The 22,447-nt window shown below is 39.7% G+C and overlaps 1 protein-coding gene across 2 annotated transcripts in view; it reads right to left on the bottom strand.

Annotated features, from left to right (window-relative positions):
* The window catches only part of UVRAG (UV radiation resistance associated), a 303,419-nt gene that overhangs the window by 247,637 nt on the left and 33,335 nt on the right, over positions 1-22,447 (bottom strand). For both annotated transcript variants that reach the window (XM_021712220.1, XM_008057822.1), the window contains one exon: positions 9,991-10,065. In XM_021712220.1, the coding sequence (XP_021567895.1) occupies positions 9,991-10,065 (75 nt within the window). The remainder of the gene's footprint in view (positions 1-9,990; positions 10,066-22,447) is intronic.

Raw genomic sequence — 22,447 nt, 5'->3', positions numbered from 1 at the left:
CTTGCTATGTACTTTCTCATTTGATTCTCACAATGCACAACTGGTGGATATCTCTGGTTAAATGTAAAGACAGAGTCTTGGTGCTTTGACACATTCACTATATGAAGTGGGAAGAAATGCAGAGATGCCATGTAACATAATGGTTAAGAGAGCAAGCCTTTAAATGAATCAGGCCTGGACTTGAATCATGAACCTGCTTCTTACTGCCTATGTAATCTTGGATCAGTAGTTTAATGTTTGCTTTCGGGGCACTTTACTCATTAAATGAGGATGATAACTACCTCATGGCATTGTCACACAGATTAAATATTAATGAAAACACAGAGTATCTGGTATAGTATCTCATAGTAGACACTCATTAAATGAAAACCAGCAGTGGTAGCTTTTAAAAGCTCTGTATTCCTGAGGGGGAAAATGGGAAAAAGTTATAAAATAAAAGAAAGCTCTGTACCCACCATGCATAATACTGTTACTATGCAATCACACCAGCTCAAATAGTTCAGAAACAAAATTCTCCCCTGGATTTGAACTGGGTTTGAATATCTAGATGTTTCAGAATACAGCAGGCAACTATTACACACAGCCCCTGATGATGTGTCCAGTCTTTGTTTCTTTTATTTTGCAATAAGGGAGGGGCAAGAAAAACAGAACAGAATATACATGGGAATAGGCTAGATTTATGATTTTCCAGATTTTCATTGATAATGCACTAAAAGATCTGGACAGAAATATACCATATTCAGCTCTCTGTTGTTAAAATATATGCTCTACTTGGGACACTTAATCCCTGCTTCTGAATGTTCTGCTTGTGTACTGCGTGGGACGTGCTTTGGAAACAAGTTAGTATTCACTAATATGACTAGTAAGAGAAAAAAAATCATCTTTTTAATTTCTCAGTTCCACAGAATTAAGTAAATGGAAATCTCTTAACTTTTCTGGGTTTCAGCATCTTCATCCTGAAAAATGAAAATACTATAACGTCCCCACCTGAGTTGCCATAAGTTAAAGAAGATATCTCCAACAGTATATAATCCTAGTTAATGACTTTAAATGATGAGAGAAACCTCAGAGAGAAATTAGATGATGAAAATCTTCTAGCCATCACCTCCTCACCGTTGACATGGCATAATGAAGAAGGTGCACATCTACAAAGAGAGAGGGACATGCTCCAATCCCAGTTCTGCTACTAACTCATCCTGATATCTTGGCCACTCATTTATTCCACATGTACTTACTACAAGGTTTGACAATTAAGGTTGCAAACTCATCCTAGAAAAAGTTCTACATACCTCATTGCTGAATATCACTATGGTCACCTTTGAAGAACTACCCTTAGGAAGCTATGCACCCACGCCAGCACCTCATCCACCCGTCAAAGCAATTTTGGAGCTCTTTTTCTGGAATGGCATCAGAGCCTTCATCATATTACCCTTGATGTCCTGAATGTCATCAAAATGTCTTCCTTTCAGTATTTCCTTTATCTTTGGGTAAAGAAAAAAGTCACTGGGTACTAAATCAGGTGAGTTGGGAGGGTGTTCCAATAACAGTTATTTGTACAGTGCTGCCAATGTAAGTGCAGGGTGGGAAGTTCGTGAACTGAATTGTCAGACCTCAACAAATAACGATGACAGCTCTGATGGTCACTCTAAAAAAAGAGTTCCAAAATTGTTTTGATGGCTGGAATAGGTACTTGTGTGGGTGCACAGCTTCCAAGGGGAGTACTTTGAAAGTAGCCATAGTGATATTCAGCCATGAGGTATGTAGCACTTTTTCTAGGATGGTTCACAAACCTAATTGTTCGGCCTTGCATAATATACCCATTAGATTCCTGCTACTGAGCCTGATGTCAGAGATACTAAGTTAAGATAGAGTTTGTGCCGGGCTTGGTGGCTCAGCCTGTAATCCCGCACCTTTGGGAGGCTGAGGTGAGTGGATTGCCTGAGCCTGAGGGTTCGAGACCCGCCTGGGCAGCGAGACCTCATCTCTACAATAAATCAAAAAATCAGTCGGGCGTGGTAGTGCATGTCTGTAATTCCGGCTACTTGGAAGGCTGAGGCGGAAGGATCACGGGAGTCCAGCAGGTCGAGGCTGCGGTGGCCGGGAGCGGCCATTGCACTCCAGTCTGGGCGACACAGTGAGACTCCAACTCAAAAAAAAAAAAAAAAAAAAAAAGATATAGTTTGTGCCCTCTAGAGAAACAGATATACCATCCAAAAAATTATAATAAACTAACACAACTAAGAGAGAAATGCCTAAAGGGTTTAAAGAGCAAGGAGAAAAATCACTATATAGAAATGACTAAGTCGGCCAGGGGCAGTGGTTCATGCTTGTAATACCAGCACTTTGGGAGGCCCAGGTGGGAGGATTACTTGAGACCAGGAGTTCGAGACCAGCCTAAGCAACATAGCAAGACCTTGTCTCTACAAAAAAAAATCAAAAAATTAGCGAGGCGTGGTGGTACACATCTGTAGTCCCAGCTACTCGGGAGCCTGAGGCAGGAGGATGGTCTTAACCCAGAAGGTTGAAGCTGTTGTAAGCCATGATCATGCCACTGCATTCCAGCCTGGGCAACAGAGTGAGAAACTGACTCAAAAAAGGGGGGAAAAAAGAAAGAAAGAAATGACTAAATTACAGAGTGAAAGTAAACCACTTTACCTCTCTGTGACTCAACTTCCTTTAGAGCAAATAATGGTAATAATAATTGTCCTACCTTCCCCCATAGGTTGTTATAATAATAAAGTGAAATTATTTATAGGCAATCTTTAAAGAGTAAAGATCTATGAAAGTATGTATTTTTATTATATTCATTTTATTTATTATTTATTTGTTATATTTATTTAATTATAGCTATGTCTAAGTTATCATCTATTGCATGGAACTAATTTGCCATGCCATGTTCAGTAGGTCATGAGGCCCCCTGAGCCTCAGTTTCTCCATTCATGAAATAAGGGTGTTGGGCTAGATAACTAATATTTCCTGTAATGTCATCCAGCTAATTATGATTTATTTTCTCACTTTTGAGATGAGGAACCTAAAACTAAGAGAGGTTGTGTACCAGAACAAGTCTGGAATTAGAATTCAGGCCTCCTACTTTTCAAGATAGCATGTCTTGAAAATATAAAATGAGGAATATTCATTTGGCAGGCTTTCAAAACAGATTCTGAAACTTACTGTTGTACCCAAATTTTCAATCCCAGTCTGATCATGTACTTGAGATGGTCAAGTTACGTGGTTATTTTTGTGAAATTTATCAACAAATTGCTGTTTCATTCTCTTGAGAGTTTCTTTCATTCAAAAAGATTAGATCCTTTTTACTTGGATTCTATTCCAGCTCTAAGTTTTTTCCATTAACATGAGAAAGCACTGCCATCTGTTGGACTCGAAAGATATTGCTGTCATAGTTTCTCCTTTGAGAAAAGTATTCTTACTAGTCTAATGCATCTGTGCTTTGTCAGTAACACAATAGTTAGAATTATTATGACAGCATGGGTTACATAGAAATAAATACCAAAAGTTGATGCTGTGGGTAAAAACACGGTAGGAGAAATTCCATCTCCTCAAGATTTCTATTCTTGGTTACTGTTATGATAGTCCTGAACACAGGAAGCATGCATCTACAATCATTAACAGAATTTTACTAAGCACCCACTACATACCAGGCACTGTATGTAGTACACACTGGTAAGTATTGGAGACATAATTCCTCTAATCATACAGTTTAGACCCTAGTGAGTAGTCATTTCCATTTATTGGGTAGCAGCTTCTAGTTGGGCCTAGAATTAAACCCACATCAATCTGACTCCAAAACCCATATTTCCAACCACCCGACTTATGCATTTACCCAAAGTAGCTGCCAGCAGTCTCCCCAAAAGAAGAGTAGACACCAAAAGGAAATTCAGGCAAAGATACCTAACATGAGAACCGGAGCAACAGCCTTGTATTCCCCACCCTTCCCTGGGCACCATCCTGGCAGTTAAACCCATCCAGAAAAACACCTCTCCAGGCCACTGCCCTATTCACCAACCACCATCCATAGCTTCAATCTCTAACCATGTCTCTCTTTGTCCTCCACAGTCCTCAAACATTAAGGCCTCCTACTAAAGTGTTCTTCAAAGCATTTAAGGTTCCACTATAATTCACCTGGATCATCTGCAAGACCCAAACAACTGACATTAAAAAGAATTTTCAAAGTAAATCCATTTGCAAACTGCAGATCTCCTGTTTTGTTGTCTTATCTCCTCAACAAAAATAAAAATTCATTTGTGAATCTGTTCTTACACTTTTGTATCCCACAGAACCTAGTTTAATAATAGGCATGTAGTAGTTGCTTGATATTTTTTCACAGAAAAAAATATCATGAATCACTTTTACAACTAAGATAAAGATCTGCATCATCAATTATCTTTTTTGTTCACAATGCTGTTAGATACTTCAGACTGCCACACGTGAAAGCGAATAAAATGAAATATTGCTACATAAAATTAACAAGAACATATCACTCCCTAATAATGCCAGGAGAGATTACTGAATAAAGAATTAAAATCTAGATGTTTACTTTAGTGAAAGATTTTCAATGTATTAAATAGTATCCAAATACATTTCTGAAAGTGAGAATGAACTACTTATCCATTTAGTATAATAGTTGGTTTACTGTAGCACACAGTTGAGAGATTTTACGTTCCTAAAAACTCAACAGAAATGAGTAAAAGGACCAAGTGTTTGAGTTTTTTTTTTTTTTTTTTGCTTCAATCCATTGTGATCTGATAATTACATAAAATACAATAAAATGTCAAAATAATAGCAATTTGTGATAAAAGTACTGAAACTTTTACTCTTTATGTTTTGTCACCACAGCCAGTTTCTAGACAGGCAAAAGTCCACAGACTACACTTTGAATAATAATGGCCTAGTCTATTTTACCTTAAGACACACACATTTATCAAATACTGGCTTTTGTCTATTAGCTTACAGTCAGTAGTTCATTAAACTCACTCACGCTCGAACCATTTTTATACCCCTTGCTGTTTTCTTCCATCCTATATCCTCAATTAGCATCATCTTCTATTTGCATATTCACTATGGGTAAATGATTGGTCGGCAGCAAACTCTCAATGTTTGTGTATTTAAAGCTATCTCTGCCAGGCATGAAGTCTCACACCTAAAATCCTAGCAACTCAGGAGGCTAAGGCAGGAGGATCACTGTAGTTGGAAGCTGCTGAGCTATGATCACACCACTGCACTCCTGGGTGACAGAACAATATCCTGCCTGAAAAATAATTAATTAGTTGATTTGTTTTAAAACCACTCTCTCTCACCTCACTGCTGACTGAAAGTTTACTGGAAATAGAATTAATGCATTAATGATTAACAGCACATTGAAGATATCTTTCTTTTGGCATCTACTGTTGCTGATGCAAAGTCTGCTGTCAGTCTAATTCATAAGCAGTATTTCCTATCTCTCTGGTAGCTTTCAAAATTTCCCCTTCTAAGGCTACTCTTCAAATTCTGCAGTTTCTCTAAGCTGCCTTTCCTTAGCCTCCTTTTGTCATCAGGCAGGTCCCACCTTCGTTTTCAGTGTTCATCCCATACTTCTTTTGCTCTGAGGAGTCCATCCTTCTGCCTACTTCTGGTCCAACAGGCCCAAGGTTTTTGTTTCTGCCCACTTTTCTTTGTGTTTCTGTTCCACAGATGTTTATTACCTTGTTTTGTGTTTGTTTTAGCAAGGGATGCCTCTTTAAATTTCTCTGATTTCATCAATCATTCGTTTTGGTTGGTGGTATCTAAGTGTGTACTTGCAAAGTCATCTTGACTGGAAATGCTATTTGTGACTTTCTTTAAAAAGACATAAAAATATTTTTTCTAAGGTCCAGCCTATATGTCAGGTGTTCATTTGAAAGCTGCAAAGGGACAAGATAAGCAAGACTTATAAATTGGCAAAGCTCACTAACTGAAGGACGACAGAATAAAACATCCCACTTATTGCAATCGTATAATCAATAAACATTTATTGACCACCTAGTTTTGAATCCCAGCTCTGCTACTTAGCAGTCGTGTAATCTCAGGAAAGTTACTTAACTTCTCTGTGCCAGCTTCCTCTTCTATAAAAGAATGATTGTGGCCGGGCTTGGTGGCTCAGTCTGTAATCCCGCGCCTTTGGGAGGCTGAGGTGATAAAACTCTGAGGTTCGAGACCCGCCTGGGCAGCAAGACCTCATCTCTACAATAAATCAAAAAATCAGCTGGGTGTGGTAGCACATGCCTGTAATTCCGGCTACTTGGAAGGCTGAGGCGGAAGGATCGCCGGAGCCCAGCAGGTCGAGGCTGCGGTGGCCAGGAGTGGCCACTGCACTCCAGTCTGGGCGACTGAGTGAGACTCCAACTCAAAAAAAAAAAAAAAAAGAAAAAAGAATGATTGTGAAGTTTAAATTAGGTAAGATATGTAAAGTGTTTAGAAGAGCTCCTGGCACATATATGCTCATTAACTATTAGCTATTTATTGTTACAGGGAAACACTTATTCTGCATTCCCATGCTTCCATACAGAAGCAATATGTTTTACCCCATTTCCCAGGAGGGAAGGTCATGAAAGGAGCATTTCCAATTACTCCATATCCTTCACTCACTACTCTCAGAGACCAGTCGATAACCTGATTGTTGAGCTTTGAAGGTGGAACTGAGCTTGACGGTATAGTTTTTCCTAGTTTCCCTCTCATCAGAAGCAGCTTGTCTACAGCACAGATACAAGCACTACTTTTGGCTTAGAGGATCTGGCTTCATTCCTACAAGGAGAAGACCTTGGTTTCCTTTGCTTTATTATGTTTGGGGGGAGGTTCCATTTGGAGGCAACAATACACAGTCATTTTAGTCACAGCAAGCTCATTTAATCATAGAATTTAAGTCATACTTGCCAATCAGACTTATCAGTAATAAAGTCAACATTCTGATCTCCATTTATCTATCACTCAGTTTATTTCTGAACTTGCTCCAAACTCAGGAGAAGAAGAAAGGAGGATTAGTTATTGGCTTACCTCAAGCCTCAACAACTATTAGTTTCTGGCTATATGGTTCTAGGGGGATTAAATATACAACAGATGCAAAACTCTTATAAACAGTGTTTGATATATAGTAATGCTCAACAGATATTAGCTGTTAATTGTATTCTTACATGTGCCACACATTGTGCTAGTTAACAGTTGCAGGTGAAACCTCATGCCTCAACAGTGTCAGGATAGCTAACCATGTAAGTAAGACATTACAACAGCAGCAATAGCAGCCTCACAATTCTCTCATTAAATCATGAATATTTTTACTAAGCAAATAGCAAGTCCCAAGAACTGTGGCAGATACTGCGAATTCAATATCACATATGGAAATATGTCCTTTAAGAGTTTAGACTAGAAAGATGAGCCCAGCTACAAATGGTATATCTTATGTCAAAGGTATACACAGAATGTTGATATACCATAGAAACTCAGAAGATGAGAGCCTTAAAATAAAGAAAAAAAGCAGCTGGGAGTGGGGGCTCACACCTATAATCCCAGCACTTTGGGAGGCCAAAGTGAGAGGATTGTCTGAGCCCAGGGGTTCGAGACCAGCCTAGGCAACTAGGTAAGACCTCATCCCTGCAATAAATCACAAAATTATCTGAGCAAGATGGCACATGTCCGTAGTTCCAGCTACTTGAAAAGCTGAGGCTGAAGAATTGCCTGAGCCCAGCAGATAGAGGCTGCGGTGGCCATGAGCGTGCCATTGCACTCCAGTTTGGGCGACAGAGTGAGACTTCCACTCAAAACAAAACAAAAAGCCTATCAGAGTTTGAAGTGAATTTTGAAGAAGTTGCCTAGAATAACTTCCATTAGTTAAATCCAATTCTCCATCCTCATTTTATTTGATCACTCCCTCCCTTTAAAAAACAAATGAATAAAAAGGCAAACAAAAAAAATCATCAACAAAAGCCTCTCTTTCTTTGGACTCTGAGATTCTGCATGAAACCTGACCGCCTCTTCCCTTTTCCTGTGGCCACACCTCATTCACCTCTGATACCCCCTTCTCTATCTGCCTATCAAGGTTGGAGGTCCTCAAAGCTTGGTTACTCGGTGCCCATCTTCCTGCCCTGCCTGTTCCTCATCTACCTCATCTGCAGTCATGATTTCAATGACTACTTGTCCTTGGTCCCACATTTATATGCCTAACCCAGTTCTCTCTTCTGAACTCGACTCACATACCCAAATGCCTACTTAACATGTCTACACATGGATGTCTCAATGGCATCTCAAAAGCCACATGATCAAATCCCAACTCATAACCTGCCACCACCAAATCTGTTCTTTCTCCAGTGTCCCTTAGTTTTCTCAGTGCCTGACACCTTCATCCATCCAGTCACTTCCTCCAAGACAGAAACCCAGAAGTCATCCTTAACACTTCCTTTTGTCTTATGCCTTAAATTCAAGTCTTTAGCAAGTTCTAATGATCTTATCTCCTAAAACTTTCTTAAATCTATCTTTTCTCTGATCTACCACAATCCTGTTTCAGAGAGTAACATTTCTTATCTGACCCACTGCAAGATTCTCCTTACTGACCTCCCCCATACATTCCCACCTCCTATACAATCAGTCCTTACTGCAGCCTGAGTGAAACTATTAAAACGCAAATCTGACTATAGCACTGCCATGGTAAAATGCCTTCCACACAATCGCCTGTTCTTAGGATACAGTTCTTTAAAAGTTCTGGATGCTATGGTCCCTGCCTAGCCCTCCAGTCTCACCTAGTATCACTCCCCCTCACTACTCTGACCATCATCCTTCAGTTCCTAAAACTCACCATGTTCCCTTCTACTTCGTGGCCTTCCAGCATATTAGTCTCCTCTGCCTGAATAGTCCTCTATTCAGACACCAACCCCTTCACAGAATTCACCTGAGTTCATCATCTGGAGTGCTGCTTTCAAAACCAAGTCCCCAAGAAGACCTTTCTTGAACCCCTAGAATAGGTGAGGTACCATTATAAGCTTTTACAGAGAATTACATGCTTTTATAGCCTCTAGGATAAGCCAGGTCCACATTACATGCTTTTACAGACTTACCACCATTTGTATTTACATGTTTATCTGTTAGATTACTTTATCAGTGTTGTCTCTTGCATACACTCCCCAACAGCAGGAAAATATCCATCTGCTCACCACTGTATTCTAGTACTCAGAGTACCGTACACACAGCAGGTACTCAACAGAATATTGTTGAATGAGTGGAGTATTCTAAGGAAAGCATTTCAGACAACAAAGAATTATGAAGCAACATGATCACTAAGAGCAACTAACACATAAGCTTCAGAATTTCATAGGTAAAACACCCTCACAGAGTAGAAAGAGCGTAGGTTTTCGAGGCAGGCAACCTGAAATCTCAGTTCAGCTACTTTCCAGATATATGAGTCTATGAAGTTCATCTCTCACAGCCTGTTTCCTTATCTATAAAATGAAGGGATAAAATTTACCACATTGGTTTGTGGCTGATGTGACTCTCCCATCACAGTACCAGAGATGGTAAATATGAAATTTCTTCCCTTCCCTTTCTCTAATCACCTTTAGATAAAGAGACAGTTCTGATGTAAAACAATTTGACTCATGGTTTCTTAAATTTGTTGAAAGTTATAAAAGATAGCTGAAGCAGTTAATAAAATTGTATTTAATCAAAATCCACCATCCCTTCTTAATCTCCAAAGAATTATGTAGAATAAGAAAAAACAGCCAGTTCTGGATTTCCTTTAGAAAAATTAATATAATCTGGATTTAGAAAAGATGAACTGGGTGGTTATATGCCTTACAAAATGAGTTTTCACTTTCAAAAGCATTCACCCTAAGCCACGCTGAACAAGCTTACAATGATACTTAAAACACGATTCTATTTACACAGAGCTTTTCAGGATTAAATCTACCCTGTTCACCTACAAGGCACACCTGGACTAAACAAAACTCATAACATTAGGGGAAATGCTCTTACCTTATGTTCAAATGGAGCACCATAGTAACCGTCATTTAGCCCAAAAATGATTTCATTTTGGTTGCGGGCATGAATCTAAGAGAGGAGGGAAACACACAGTTAGTTCTTTTTATTTCAATCAGATTTTACTACAACCAGAGAATGACAGTTACAAAAAGACTTCCATCAATGCTGAGACTGACTATACTGAAACAGAGCTAGCAAAAAACAAATCACTAATCATCCAAGCACGGTGGCTCACGCCTATAATCCCAGCACTTTGGGAGGCGGAGGTGAGAGGATTGCCTGACTCAGGGGTTCGAAACTAGCCTGGGCAACATGACAAGCCCTCATCTCTACAGGAAATTAGCCAGGCATGGTGGCACGCATCTGTGGTTCCAGCTACTTGGAAGGCTGAGGCAGAAGGATCACCTGAGCCCAGAGGATTGAGGCTGCAGTGGCCATGAGCATGCCACTGCACTCCAGCCTGGGCGACAGAGTAAGACTCTGACTTAAAAAAAAAAAAAGACAAGGTAATCAAGTGAGCATTTCCTGCTTCAGCCAAAAGCCTCACAACCATTACAAGAGATCACAGGCACCATTATTCACACATATTCCACAAGCATTTCTTGAGGTTGTTAGGGAAAGGCTATTTTATTGATGAAGGATAGAGGATTTAGAAGTATACTATACCTTCTCTGATCTCAAAGAAAACACAATTTAGTAAGTCTATAAGAGTACTTTAAAAAAATATAAATCCCTAGGGAAAAAATAAAAGATTGATTCCCTAAAGTCCTAAATAGTTATTTAATTATTGCCTACATACCACTCTCTTTCAGATGGTATGACCTTCTAGTCAGTGCCCACCCCAAATTAAATTTATTTTTTTAAAGCAGGATTTATTAAGAGGACAGAAAAGCTCCCACAGTGGGAAGGGACCTGAGAGGGTTGCCCCTCAAATTAAATTTCACCTAAAAGGTAGGAGGAATAAAACTTTAAATTGAAGAACTGAGTTCGAAAATAACTCAAAATAGTATAACATGCCCAACTGTGAAATATAAAAAAGATGTAGTTACTTCAGCAGGAAGAGTTGTAGCTTTTAAAAAACAAACTGCCATGAAGAACTAAAGTGAGGGTTCCAGGGAGGGAAGACAAGAAGGACTGCCAGCGCAGAGTATTTTTCTTCTTTCTCCAGTTAGAGATGTAACAGCCAAACCCAGCAGAATATTCTGTGAACATTCACCTGACTTCCTTCTCTCCTACCTCTATTGCCAAAGCCAACTTCATCACGTACTCCCTGCTTACCTACATCACTTACTAAACTGACACAAGACCAAAAGATGAGTCTACAATCATGATTTTATAAAACTATAAATCAAGAAGTTTTCATCTTAGAAGAGAAAAAAGAAAACATTATAAAATCAATTTCAAGATTTAAAAGAACCTGAAACTTTTTAAACATAAAATAATTATGCACATATATGCCTGGGGAAAAAAGATTAAAATTACATTCACCAAAAGGTTAACAATGATCGCAGTGAGCAGGATTATGGTAATTTTTTTATTCTCTTCTCTGTGCTTTGCAAGATTTTCTAAAATTGGAAGAAATAAATATACAGGGTTGGGCGCAGTGGCTCACGTCTATAATCCCAGCACTTTGGGAGGCTGAGGAGGTGAGAGGATTGCCTGAGTCCACGGGTTCAAGACTAACCTGGGCAACTTGGTGAGACCTCATCTCTCTACAATAAATAAAAAAATTAGCCATGTGTGGTGGCACACACCTGTAGTTGCAGCTACTTGTAAGGCTAAGGTAGAAGGATCACTGGAGCCCAGCAGGTTGAGGCTGCGGTGGCCGTGAGCATGCCACTGTACTCTAGCCTAAGCGACAGAGTGAGACTCCGACTAAAAACAAAAAAAAGAAAAGAAAAGAAAAAAATATACATACCATAAAAGCAAGGGAGGGGGAGAGTCTCTGAGCAGGGACGAATACAGAATGAAAGTTCTCAAGTACAAATGTCATGAAAATGGGCATTAAATTAGTAGTAGTTCTAATGAGTCCTAGTACTTGAAAAGATATGGGGCTAAGAAGCAAGTGACCTGGGTTCTGACTTCAACTTCAACTGCTTTATAGAGATTTTCAGATCTTTGACTTGTTTATCTTCACAGCCCTGGTGCCCAGTACACTCCCTAACATACAGTAATTTATCAGTGGTAAGGGGGCATGCTTTAATTCCTTTGTCAGCCAAAACTGGAAAACACTCCCTGCTCTATCTCACAGGAGTGCCATAAAGATAGAATGGGATGAGATGTAAAAGTATTTTCGAAAGGTAGACATAAAAATATTGAATAAAAAACCTAGCCAGGTTCAGTGGCTCACGCCTGTAATCCCAGCACTTTGAAAAGTGGAGGTGAGAGGATTGCCTGACCCCACGGGTTCAAGACCAGCCTGGGTAACGTGGTGAGAGCTTGTCTCTACAATATCAAAAAAATCAGTTGGGCATGGTGGCACATGCCTGTAGTTCCAGCTACTTGGAAGGTTGAGGTGGAAGGATCACCTGAGCCCAGCAGGTCGAGGCTGCGGTGGCCATTGAGTGTGCCACTGCACTCCAGTCTGGGTGACAGAGTGAGACTCCAACTCAAAAAAAAAAAAAAATCGAATAAGAAATTAGAAATCACACAACCATAAAGCTCAGAAAAATCCCTTGGTTCCTGACTAATAACGAAAAAGAAAAACATGCTTAACAAAACAGGCAACTGAGCACAGTGGTTCACACCTGTAATCCCAGCACTTTGGGAGGCTAAGGTGGGAGATCACTTAAGCTCAGAAGTTAATGACCTGCCTGGGCAACATAGCAAGATCCTGTCTCAAATTTAAAAACTTTTTTTAAAAAAAGCACTATATTATATTGTATACTACTTTGACTACTTTGTACATTTCAGAACTATTAAATTACGTTAATAAGAAGTGTGTTATATACTATCCTTTTTTCATTAATATATAGATTAATGTCCCAACAATACAGAAACTACGGCATACACAATTCTATTAATCTAACCAAAACGACATATTTTAATAGCTTTATTAAAAACAGCACACTTTCTTAAAAACATTTTATTTATTTATCTTTTAGTTGGGGTCTCTCTGTCACCCACGCTGGAGTGCAGTGGCAAGATCATAACTCACTGTGGCTCAGCCTCCTGGATTCAGGTAATCCTTCACCTCAGCCTTCTGAGTAGCTGGGACTACAGGTGCATACCACCACGCCTGACTTTTTTGTTTTTCTTTTGTAGAAACGATCCTCCTGCCTCAGCCTCCCAAGTGCTGGAATTACAGGCATGAGTCACAGTGCCCAGCCTAAAAACAGCACACTGTTTCACTCTGTCACCCAGGCTGAAGTACAGTGGCACACTCATAGTTACTGCAGCTCAACCTGCTGTTCTCAGGCAATCCTTCTGCCTCAGCCTTCCAAGTAGCTGGAACAACAGGCACAGTCCACCACACCCAGCTAATTTTCTGATTTATTGTAGAGGCGAGGTCTTGCCAAGTTGCCCAGGCTGGTCTTGAATCCCTGGACTCAGGCAATACTCTTGTCTCCGTCTCCCAAAGTGCTGGGATTACAGGCATGAGCCACCACACACGGCCCTGCACACTTTTTATAATACCTTGCACACAGCTGACTAGGGAAATGAATAATAAAGTCTAAGTCATGGAAGAAGTAAAAGCCTAAATCCATCAATCACTGTGTGATCTTCAGCAAATCACATAATCTCACTGAGCCTCTGGTTTCTCACTTAAACACTGAGGAAAATATCAATACTTGCTGCTCACGTGGTCTTCAAATGATCCCAGGTCATGTGTGAATGTAAAAGACACCCAAACACTGAAGGAGTATACAATGATTGTTGTTATTAACGCAAAGTTCTAACCACTTAAACTAAGTACAAGAACTTCAGCCATTACATATAAATTAGGATGCTACATGGCCCATGTAAGCAGTATCAGCAAATTCTCCAAATTCCTACCTTAAACAGAGCTATTTCCAACCAACCCTGCCTCTTTGTCATCAAAATCCAATTCAAGCCCAGCTTAGTGCATGACTTCTGGGGGGAGGGGGGGCTTGTGATTAACTCTAAAGACTTTAGGAAACTTGGACTGCGTTTGTAGCTCTGGAACAAGTATGTGACTTTGGATAAGCTGTATCATCACTAAGTTTTCCAGTTTCCTCAACTAAAAGCAAAGGGATTAAGTTCTAATATCATACTTCTATGTTCATTCTCATCCTTTCTTCTCTGGTTAATTCTAACATCATCATTCAAAATTCATTCAGGACTAACTTAACCTAAATGATATTTATAAAATATCAATTCAATGTCAATTCAATGGCAGCAGAATAAACATCACATACATTCACCAAGGCAGTATATATATTTTAGACCATAAAATAAATCTTAAAAAAGTTAAAATGATTAAAATCATACAAATGATTTTCTCTAAACTTAGCATAAAGTAGAAATCAACAAAGAAGGATGTGGAAAAAATCCACAAATGTTTGAAAATTAAACAACACACCTCTAGGTAATAAAGAGGAAATTTATTTATTTATTTATTTATTTTTTTGAGTTGGAGTCTCACTCTGTCGCCCAGACTGGAGTGCAGTGGCTGCTACCGGCCACTGCAGCCTCGACCTGCTAGGCTCCGGCAATCCTTCCGCCTCAGCCTTCCGAGTAGCCAGAATTACAGGCGTGCGCTACCACACCCGGCTAATTTTTTTATTTTATTGTAGAGATGAGGTCTCGCCTGCCCAGGCCGGTCTCGAACCCGTGGGCTCAGGCAATCCACTCACCTCAGCCTCCCAAAGGTGTGGGATTACAGGCTGAGCCACCAAGCCCAGCTAGAAAGTATTTTAAATTAAATATATACACAGTTTTGGCCAGGCATGGTGGTTCACACCTATAATCCCAGCATTCTGAGAGGTCAAGGTGGGAGGATTGTCTGAGCCTAGAAAGACCAGCTTGGCAACATAGCAAGGTCTCATCTCTACAAAAAATTAAAAATTAGCCAAGCATGATGGCTTGAACCTACAGTCCCAGCTACCTGGGAGGCTGACAGATGGCCTGAGGCCAGGAGGATGGGAAGGATGGCCTGAGTCCAGGAGGTTGAGGCTGTGGTGAGCCATAATTGTATCACTGTACTCCAGTCTGGGTGACACAGTGAGACCTCGACTCAAAAATTAATTAATTAACTAAAGACAGTATCAAAATTTGTGGAATATAGCTAAAACAATGCTTAGATGAAAATTTATAAAATGCATATTTTAGAAAAGAAGAAACTCTCAAATCATTAATTCAGTCTCCACCTTAAGACACTAGCAAAGAAGAGAAATTAAACCTAAGCAAGCAAAAGTAAGAAAATAATAAAGACAGAAAACAGCTGAGGATTCATTTGGAAGCATAACAGTTTTTTATTTATTTGCCGTTGTTGGATATCCATATAGAACCATGAGCACAAAATGAAAGCGAAGAAAGCATCATTACAGATCCTGCATACATACACTAAAAGAATATAGTACACACCAATAAATTTGAAATCTCAGATGCACTTGACAACTTTTTTGGAAGACAAATTACCAAAGCTCACGTAAGAAGACACAGAACGCCTTTGGGAGGCTAAGGTGAGTGGACTGCCTGAGCCCGTGGGTTCGAGACCCGCCTGGGCAACTTGGCTAGACCTCATCTCTACAATAAATCAAAAATGAGTCAGGTGTGATAGCACGCGCCTGTAGTTCCAGCTACTTGGAAGGCAGAGGCGGAAGGATCGCCAGAGCCCAGCAGGTCGAGGCTGTGGTGGCCGGGAGCAGCCACTGCACTCCCAGTCTGGGTGACAGAGTGAGACTCCAACAGAAAAAAAAAGAAAAAAGAAGAAGAAGAAGACACAGAAAACCTGAATGGCTCCACAGCTAAGAAAGTAATTGAAGCCATACTTTTAATACTTTAAAAGAAGCCATACTTTCCCACAAAGATATATTAACACCCAGATGGCTTCACAGAAGATTTTGTCACACACTTGTGGAATAAATAATAACAACTCTACACCAATCCATCAGAAAACAAAAGTTAACACTTCCCTATCCATTGTATGAAGTCAGTATTACTGATACCAAACCAGACAAACAAGGACACTGCAAAAAAAGTACAGATCAATGACCCTCTGAACATAGATGCAAAAAGTGTTAACAAAAGACCAGCAAATAGAATCCAATAATATATAAGAATCCAACAAAATGATTATATACTATAGAACTATACTGTACACATATATACAAAGGATAATGCATTATAACCAAGTAGGGCTTATATCAGGAATGAAAACAACATTTTTTTTCAAAACTCAACATGCCTTCAAGGATAAAACTTCTCAGTACACTAAGAATAAAAGGAAACTTCCTCAACCTGATCAAGTGTCTGCAAAAGTTACAGCTAATATTATACCTAATAGTGAAAGATTGAATGCTTTCCCCCAAGATCATAAGCAAAACAAGGATGTGCACTCTATTTACTTGTATTCAACACTGTACTCTTAGCCAAAAAAAGAATTAAGAAGACACACAAATTAGAAAGCAACAAATTAAACTGTGTTCACTGCCTACCTAGCAATCTACAAAATAATTTACCAAAAAGTACTAGACCTAGTAAGTGAATTTAGCAAGATCATAGAATACTCTAGAAATAATAAAGAAAGGAATACCATTTAATTTAACATCAAAAACATAAAATTCATAGGTAAAAAAGCTAACAAAATATGTGCAATATTGCTATGCTGAAAACTACAAAACATTGAAGAGTGAAACCAAAGATTTTCATAAACAGAGAGATACAGTATGTCTGTAGATTGAAAGACTCAAAACTATTAAGTTGTCAATTCTCCCCCAAATTTTCTTACATTCAACATCTATCGAAATCAGTCCCAAGAGGATTTCTGTAGAAACTGACAAACTGATCCTAAAATCAGGCAAAAGACCTAGAATAGCCAGAAAAATTTTGTCAAAAAGAACAAAGTAAGAGGACTCATAATCTGAATTCAAGATACACTATAAAACTACAGTAATCAAAACAATTTGGTATTGCATTAGGACAGATATACAGATCAGTAAAATAGAACAAAGATTCCAGAAATAAAAACCACACAAATTTTTTCAACCACTGATTTTCAACAAAGATGACAAGGTAATTCAATAGCAAAATAATAGCCTTTGCAACAAAAAGTACAGGAACAATTGTTCATCCATCTGCAAAACAATGAATCTTGTACTTTACATTTTAAAATGTATGTAAATTTCAAATCTAAAAATATAAAACTTCTACAAGAAAACTTCTACAAGTAAACATAGGAGAAAAGATTTATGACCTTGGGTTAGGCAAAGCAATCTTAGGTAAACACAAAAAGCATGAAACTATATAAAAAACTGATAGAGTAGACTGCACCAACATTAGAAAACTTCTCTCCTTTGACACTATTAAGAAAATGAAAAGACAAGCCCAAACTGGCTGAAAATGTCTGGAGAATATATACCTTAGAAAGCATAAAGAAATTTTACAACTCAATAAGAATCCAAATAGACTAATAAAAAATGAGCAAAAGATCTTAACAAATACTTCACTTCAGCGGGGAAGATGGTGGCCAGCCAGTCGGACTATGCGAGTCCCCGTGTGAGTGCGTGAGCGTATGGAAAATTTTGTGTATGTGCAGGTGAGCGAGTGGCCGTGTGAGTGGCTGACTGAGTGAGGGCTAGGGAGCTGGGGGCCAGGGCTCTCCTGGTGCAACGGCTGGTGCCACAGCATCTGGGCTTGGACTCTAGTGATTCCGGGAAGCAGAAGGCGAGCGCCATTTTCTCTTTCTTTCTTTCTTTCTTTTTTAATCAACAAACCCTCCCTCCCTGGCAAGAAAATGCTGGGAGAGACTAAGTGGGGCTCCTGAGCAGGTGGCCAGGCCTCTGGTGAAACAACAGGTGCTGCAGCTTCTCTACTTTGTCCCTGGCTCTTCTGGGTGGCAGAAGCTGAGCACCATTTTTTTTTTTAAACAGACAGGAGTTTTCCTTTGAGAAAGCGGAAAAAGCAGCAGGGAGAAACTAAGGCCCTGGGCGCTCCTTCACCATTGAAATAGGAGAAGAGACTGCTCTGGGTTTTGCCTCAGCACTCCAGCACCTGGCAGGGCGCTGAAAGGGGCTACAGAGGGAGTCCAGAGGCAAGTTCCCACACAAGAGGACAAGAGAGGCACCCCACCACCATACTGAAGGCGGGGCAGGAAAGTGCTCCGACTTGCTCAAGATGGACCAACAGATTCAATCTCAGTGACTGGCAAAGAGACCTGACTAGTGCTGAGTTCCAGGAGTCCCACCCCCTACCTTGATCCAGCTGTGGGACAAAGGATGTGGCCAGAAAAGGGGGAAGAAGAACTCCAAAGAAATTAGTGTCTGATTCCTAGCGCCCCATCCCCCACTTTATTCGAATTTTGAAAACTACAAGAGACAGCAAATCTTCCCATCCACCATCCTATTTCAAAAACAGAACAAATTCAGAGCCCAGATCAGGGAAGAATAGAGGTCTGAGTAAACATCAAAAGGGAAAGCCTCTCCCATTGACACTGAATAACAGAACTAAAGAGAAAAACGAGAGATCTGCCACAAATGAGGAAAAGCCAAAGGAAGAGCTCAGGTAATTTCAAATGTACCAAAGACAAAACTCCTGAAAAATCAGACCTTGGTACCCAAACAATGGAAGTCATCAAAGACTATCCCAACAGGGATTAGGGAATGGATAGAAAGAGTGAATAGGACTCAAGAAAGATAAGATGCAACACTGAAAGAACTTGTAACAGAGATTTTGGCAATAAAAAATTTCATCCAGGAAATAAATAACAAGATGACAGGCATAGAAAGCAGAATTAATCTAACTGAAGAAAGAATCACAGAACTTGAAGACCAGAACATGGAATTAACCCAATCTGTTAAAAACATAGAAAGAAGACTCAAAAAGAAAGAACAAAGTCTACAAGAGATGTGCGATTATATCAAGAAGCCGAACCTATACTTGATTGGTATCCCAGAAAAAGAAAGGGAAATGAAGAACAACTTGGAGCAAGTATTCCAGGAAGTAATCCAAGAAAACTTTACCCATCTCACCAGAGATGTGGCCAGCCAAGCACAAGAGATACAGAGAACTCCCACAAGACATCAAATGGGAAGACTAACCCCTAGACACATAGTCATTCGCCTATTCAAAGTAGGCACTAAAGAAAAAGTCCTACAGGCAGCAAGAGAGAAAGGTCAGACTACCTATCCTGGAAAACCAATCAGAATAGCAGCAGACCAATCAGCAGAAACACTACAAGCAAGAAGGGACTGGAGCCCTATATTCAAAGTCCTCAAAAATAAACAATTTAAACCAAGAATTTCCTATCTAGCCAAGCTCAGCTTCATCAGTGAGGGAGAATTAAAATCCTTCCCAGACACCTCCAATACCTAAGAGATTATACAGCTTCCAGGCCAGCTCTAGAGGTGACACTTTAAAAGGTATTAAGCAGCTGGGCTCGGTGGGTCAGCCTGTAATCCCGTGCTTTGGGAGGCTAAAGTGAGTGGATTGCCTGAGTCCGCGGGTTTGAGACCCACCTGGGCAACTTGGCAAGACCTCATCTCTACAATAAATCAAAAATTAGCCGGGTGTGGTAGTGCGCGTCTGTAGTTCCAGCTACTTGGAAGGCTGAGGCGGAAGGATCTCCAGAGCCCAGCAGGTCAAGGCTGCAGTGGCTGGGAGCGGCCACTGCACTCCAGTCTGGGTGACAGAGTGAGACTCCAACTCAAAAAAAAAAGGTATTAAGCACAGAAGAAAGAAGAAGAAAAAGTTTGACCACACACTTCCCAAGAGAACAGCAGAGCACAGAATCAGCAGAGAATACAGCGCAACAAGAAACTTGAAAACACACACATACATTAATTCCAAAGCCAAAAGAAAACAAGCAAACAAAGGAAAAACTTTATAAGAACCTCATGACAGGGATAAACAATCATATTTCAATAATCAGCCTGAATGTGAATGGACTAAATTCACCACTGAAAAGACACAGAATGGCAGACTGGATAAGAAACCATGACCCAATTATTTGCTGCATCCAGGAGACTCATCTCACTTCAAGGGGCGCACACAGACTCAAAGTTAAAGGTTGGAAAACGAGTTTCCAGGAAAATGGATCACAAAAGAGGCAGGTGTTGCTATCTTAATATCAGACAAAACAACCTTTAAGCTATCAAAAATTGTAAAAGATGCAAAAGGACACTACATAATGATAAAAGCCTCAATTCATCAACAAGAAATATCCATCTTAAAAATATACACACCCAACACAGGAGAACCAGCATTTATAAAGCAACTACTAAGTAAACTAAAAAAAGATACTGACTCTAACACTATTATAGCAGGGGACTTCAATACCCTACTGATTGCCCTAGATAGATCATCGGGGCAAAAAAATCAACAAGGAGATCCAGAACCTAAACTTGACACATGACCAAATAGACTTAATAGATATCTACAGGTTATTCCACCCAACAACCGCAGAATATACATTCTACTCATCACCACATGGAACATACTCCAAGATTGATCACATCCTTGGTCATAAATCAAGCATAAACAAATTCCATTAGGTTGATGTCTTGCCATGCACATTCTCAGATCACTGTGGAATAAAAATAAATATCAACACAACCAACATTTAGCCAAAGCCCACAAAGACATGGACACTAAATGCAGGATGCTGAACAACTATTGGGTCAACACTGAAGTCAAAGCAGAAATTAAAAGACTCCTAAAAACAAACGAAAATGAAGAAACATCTTACCAAAACCTTTGGGATGCCCTGAAAGCAGTTCTCAGAGGGGAATTTATATATCTCTATGAGCACACATCAAGAAAACAGAAAGATCAGAAGTTGAGAGCCTAACAAATCACCTAAGGGAGCTGGAAAGAGAAGGCCACTAAAACCCCAACTTTAGCAGAAGAATCTAAATCACAAAAATAAGAGCCCAAACACGGGACATAGAAGACAAAAATATCATAGAAAATATCAACAAAACAAAAAGCTGGTTTTTTGAAAAAATTAACAAGATTGATGGGCCCCTAGACAGAATGACCAAGAAAAAGAGAGAAAAAGTCCAAATAAACACAATCAGAAATACAAAAGATCAAATCACAACTGACCCCAAAGAAATACAAAAGATTATCAGAGATTACTATGTACACCTATATGGAAACAAACTTGATAACCAAAATGAAATGGAGAACTTTTTGACATCACACAACTTCCCCATATTGAAACAAGAAGACACTGAGACACTAAATAGATCAATAACAGCCCAGGAAATTGACTCCGTCATACAAGAACACCCTACCAAAAAAAGCCCTGAACTGGATGGCTTTCCAGCAGAAGTCTACAAAACGTACAAGGAGGAGCTGATACCAATCCTACTGAAAGTATTCCAGGCAATTGAGAAAGATGGAATTCTCCCCAAATCATTTTATGAAGCTAACATCACACTGATACCCAAACCAGGTAAAGATCCAACAAAAAAAGAGAACTACAGGTCAATATCCCTTATGAACATAGATGCAAAGATCCTCAATAAGATTCTAGCAAATTGGATCCAAAAACACATCTCAAAACTCATCCACCATGACCAAGTAGGCTTCATCCCCAGGATGCAGGGCTGGTTTAACATTCACAAGACCATAAATGTAATTAAATACATTAACAGATGTAAAAACAAGAACCACATGATTATCTCATTAGATGCAAAAAAAGCTTTTAATAAAATTCAGCATCCCTTCTTGATAAAAACACTCAAACACCTAGGTATAGAAGGAACATACCTCAAAATAGTAAGTGCCATCTACAATAAACCCACAGCTAACATAATGCTAAATGGACAGAAACTGGAAACATTTCCCCTGAAAACTGGAATAAGACAAGGCTTCCCACTCTCACCCCTCTTGTTCAATATTGTGTTGGAAGTCCTAGTTCAGGCAATTAGACAAGAGAAGGAAATCAGGGGTATCCAAATAGGGAAAGAGGAAGTCAGGTTATCCGTCTTTGCTGATGATATGATCCTATACCTTGAAAATCCAAGAGAATCTGTCAAAAACCTGCTTGCACTGATAAAGGACTTTGGCAAAGTCTCAGGGTACAAAATAAACGTGCAAAAGACAGTTGCATTCCTATACACCAACAACAAGCAGGCAGAGAACCAAATAAAAAGCACAATCCGGCTGGGTTTGGTGGCTCAGCCTGTAATCCCAGTACTTTGGGAGGCCGAGGTGAGTGGATTGCCTGAGCCCGTAGGTTTGAGACCTGCCTGAGCAACTTGGTGAGATCTCATCTCTACAATAAATCAAAAAAAATCAGCCGGGCGTGGTAGCACATGCCTGT

The sequence above is a fragment of the Carlito syrichta genome, unplaced genomic scaffold, assembly GCF_000164805.1.
Source record: "Carlito syrichta isolate Samal-C Ts95f unplaced genomic scaffold, Tarsius_syrichta-2.0.1 Scaffold303134, whole genome shotgun sequence".
NCBI lineage: Eukaryota > Metazoa > Chordata > Mammalia > Primates > Tarsiidae > Carlito > Carlito syrichta.
The sequence above is the reverse complement of the archived record's forward strand: the minus strand, read 5'-3'. Positions and strand labels throughout refer to the sequence as shown.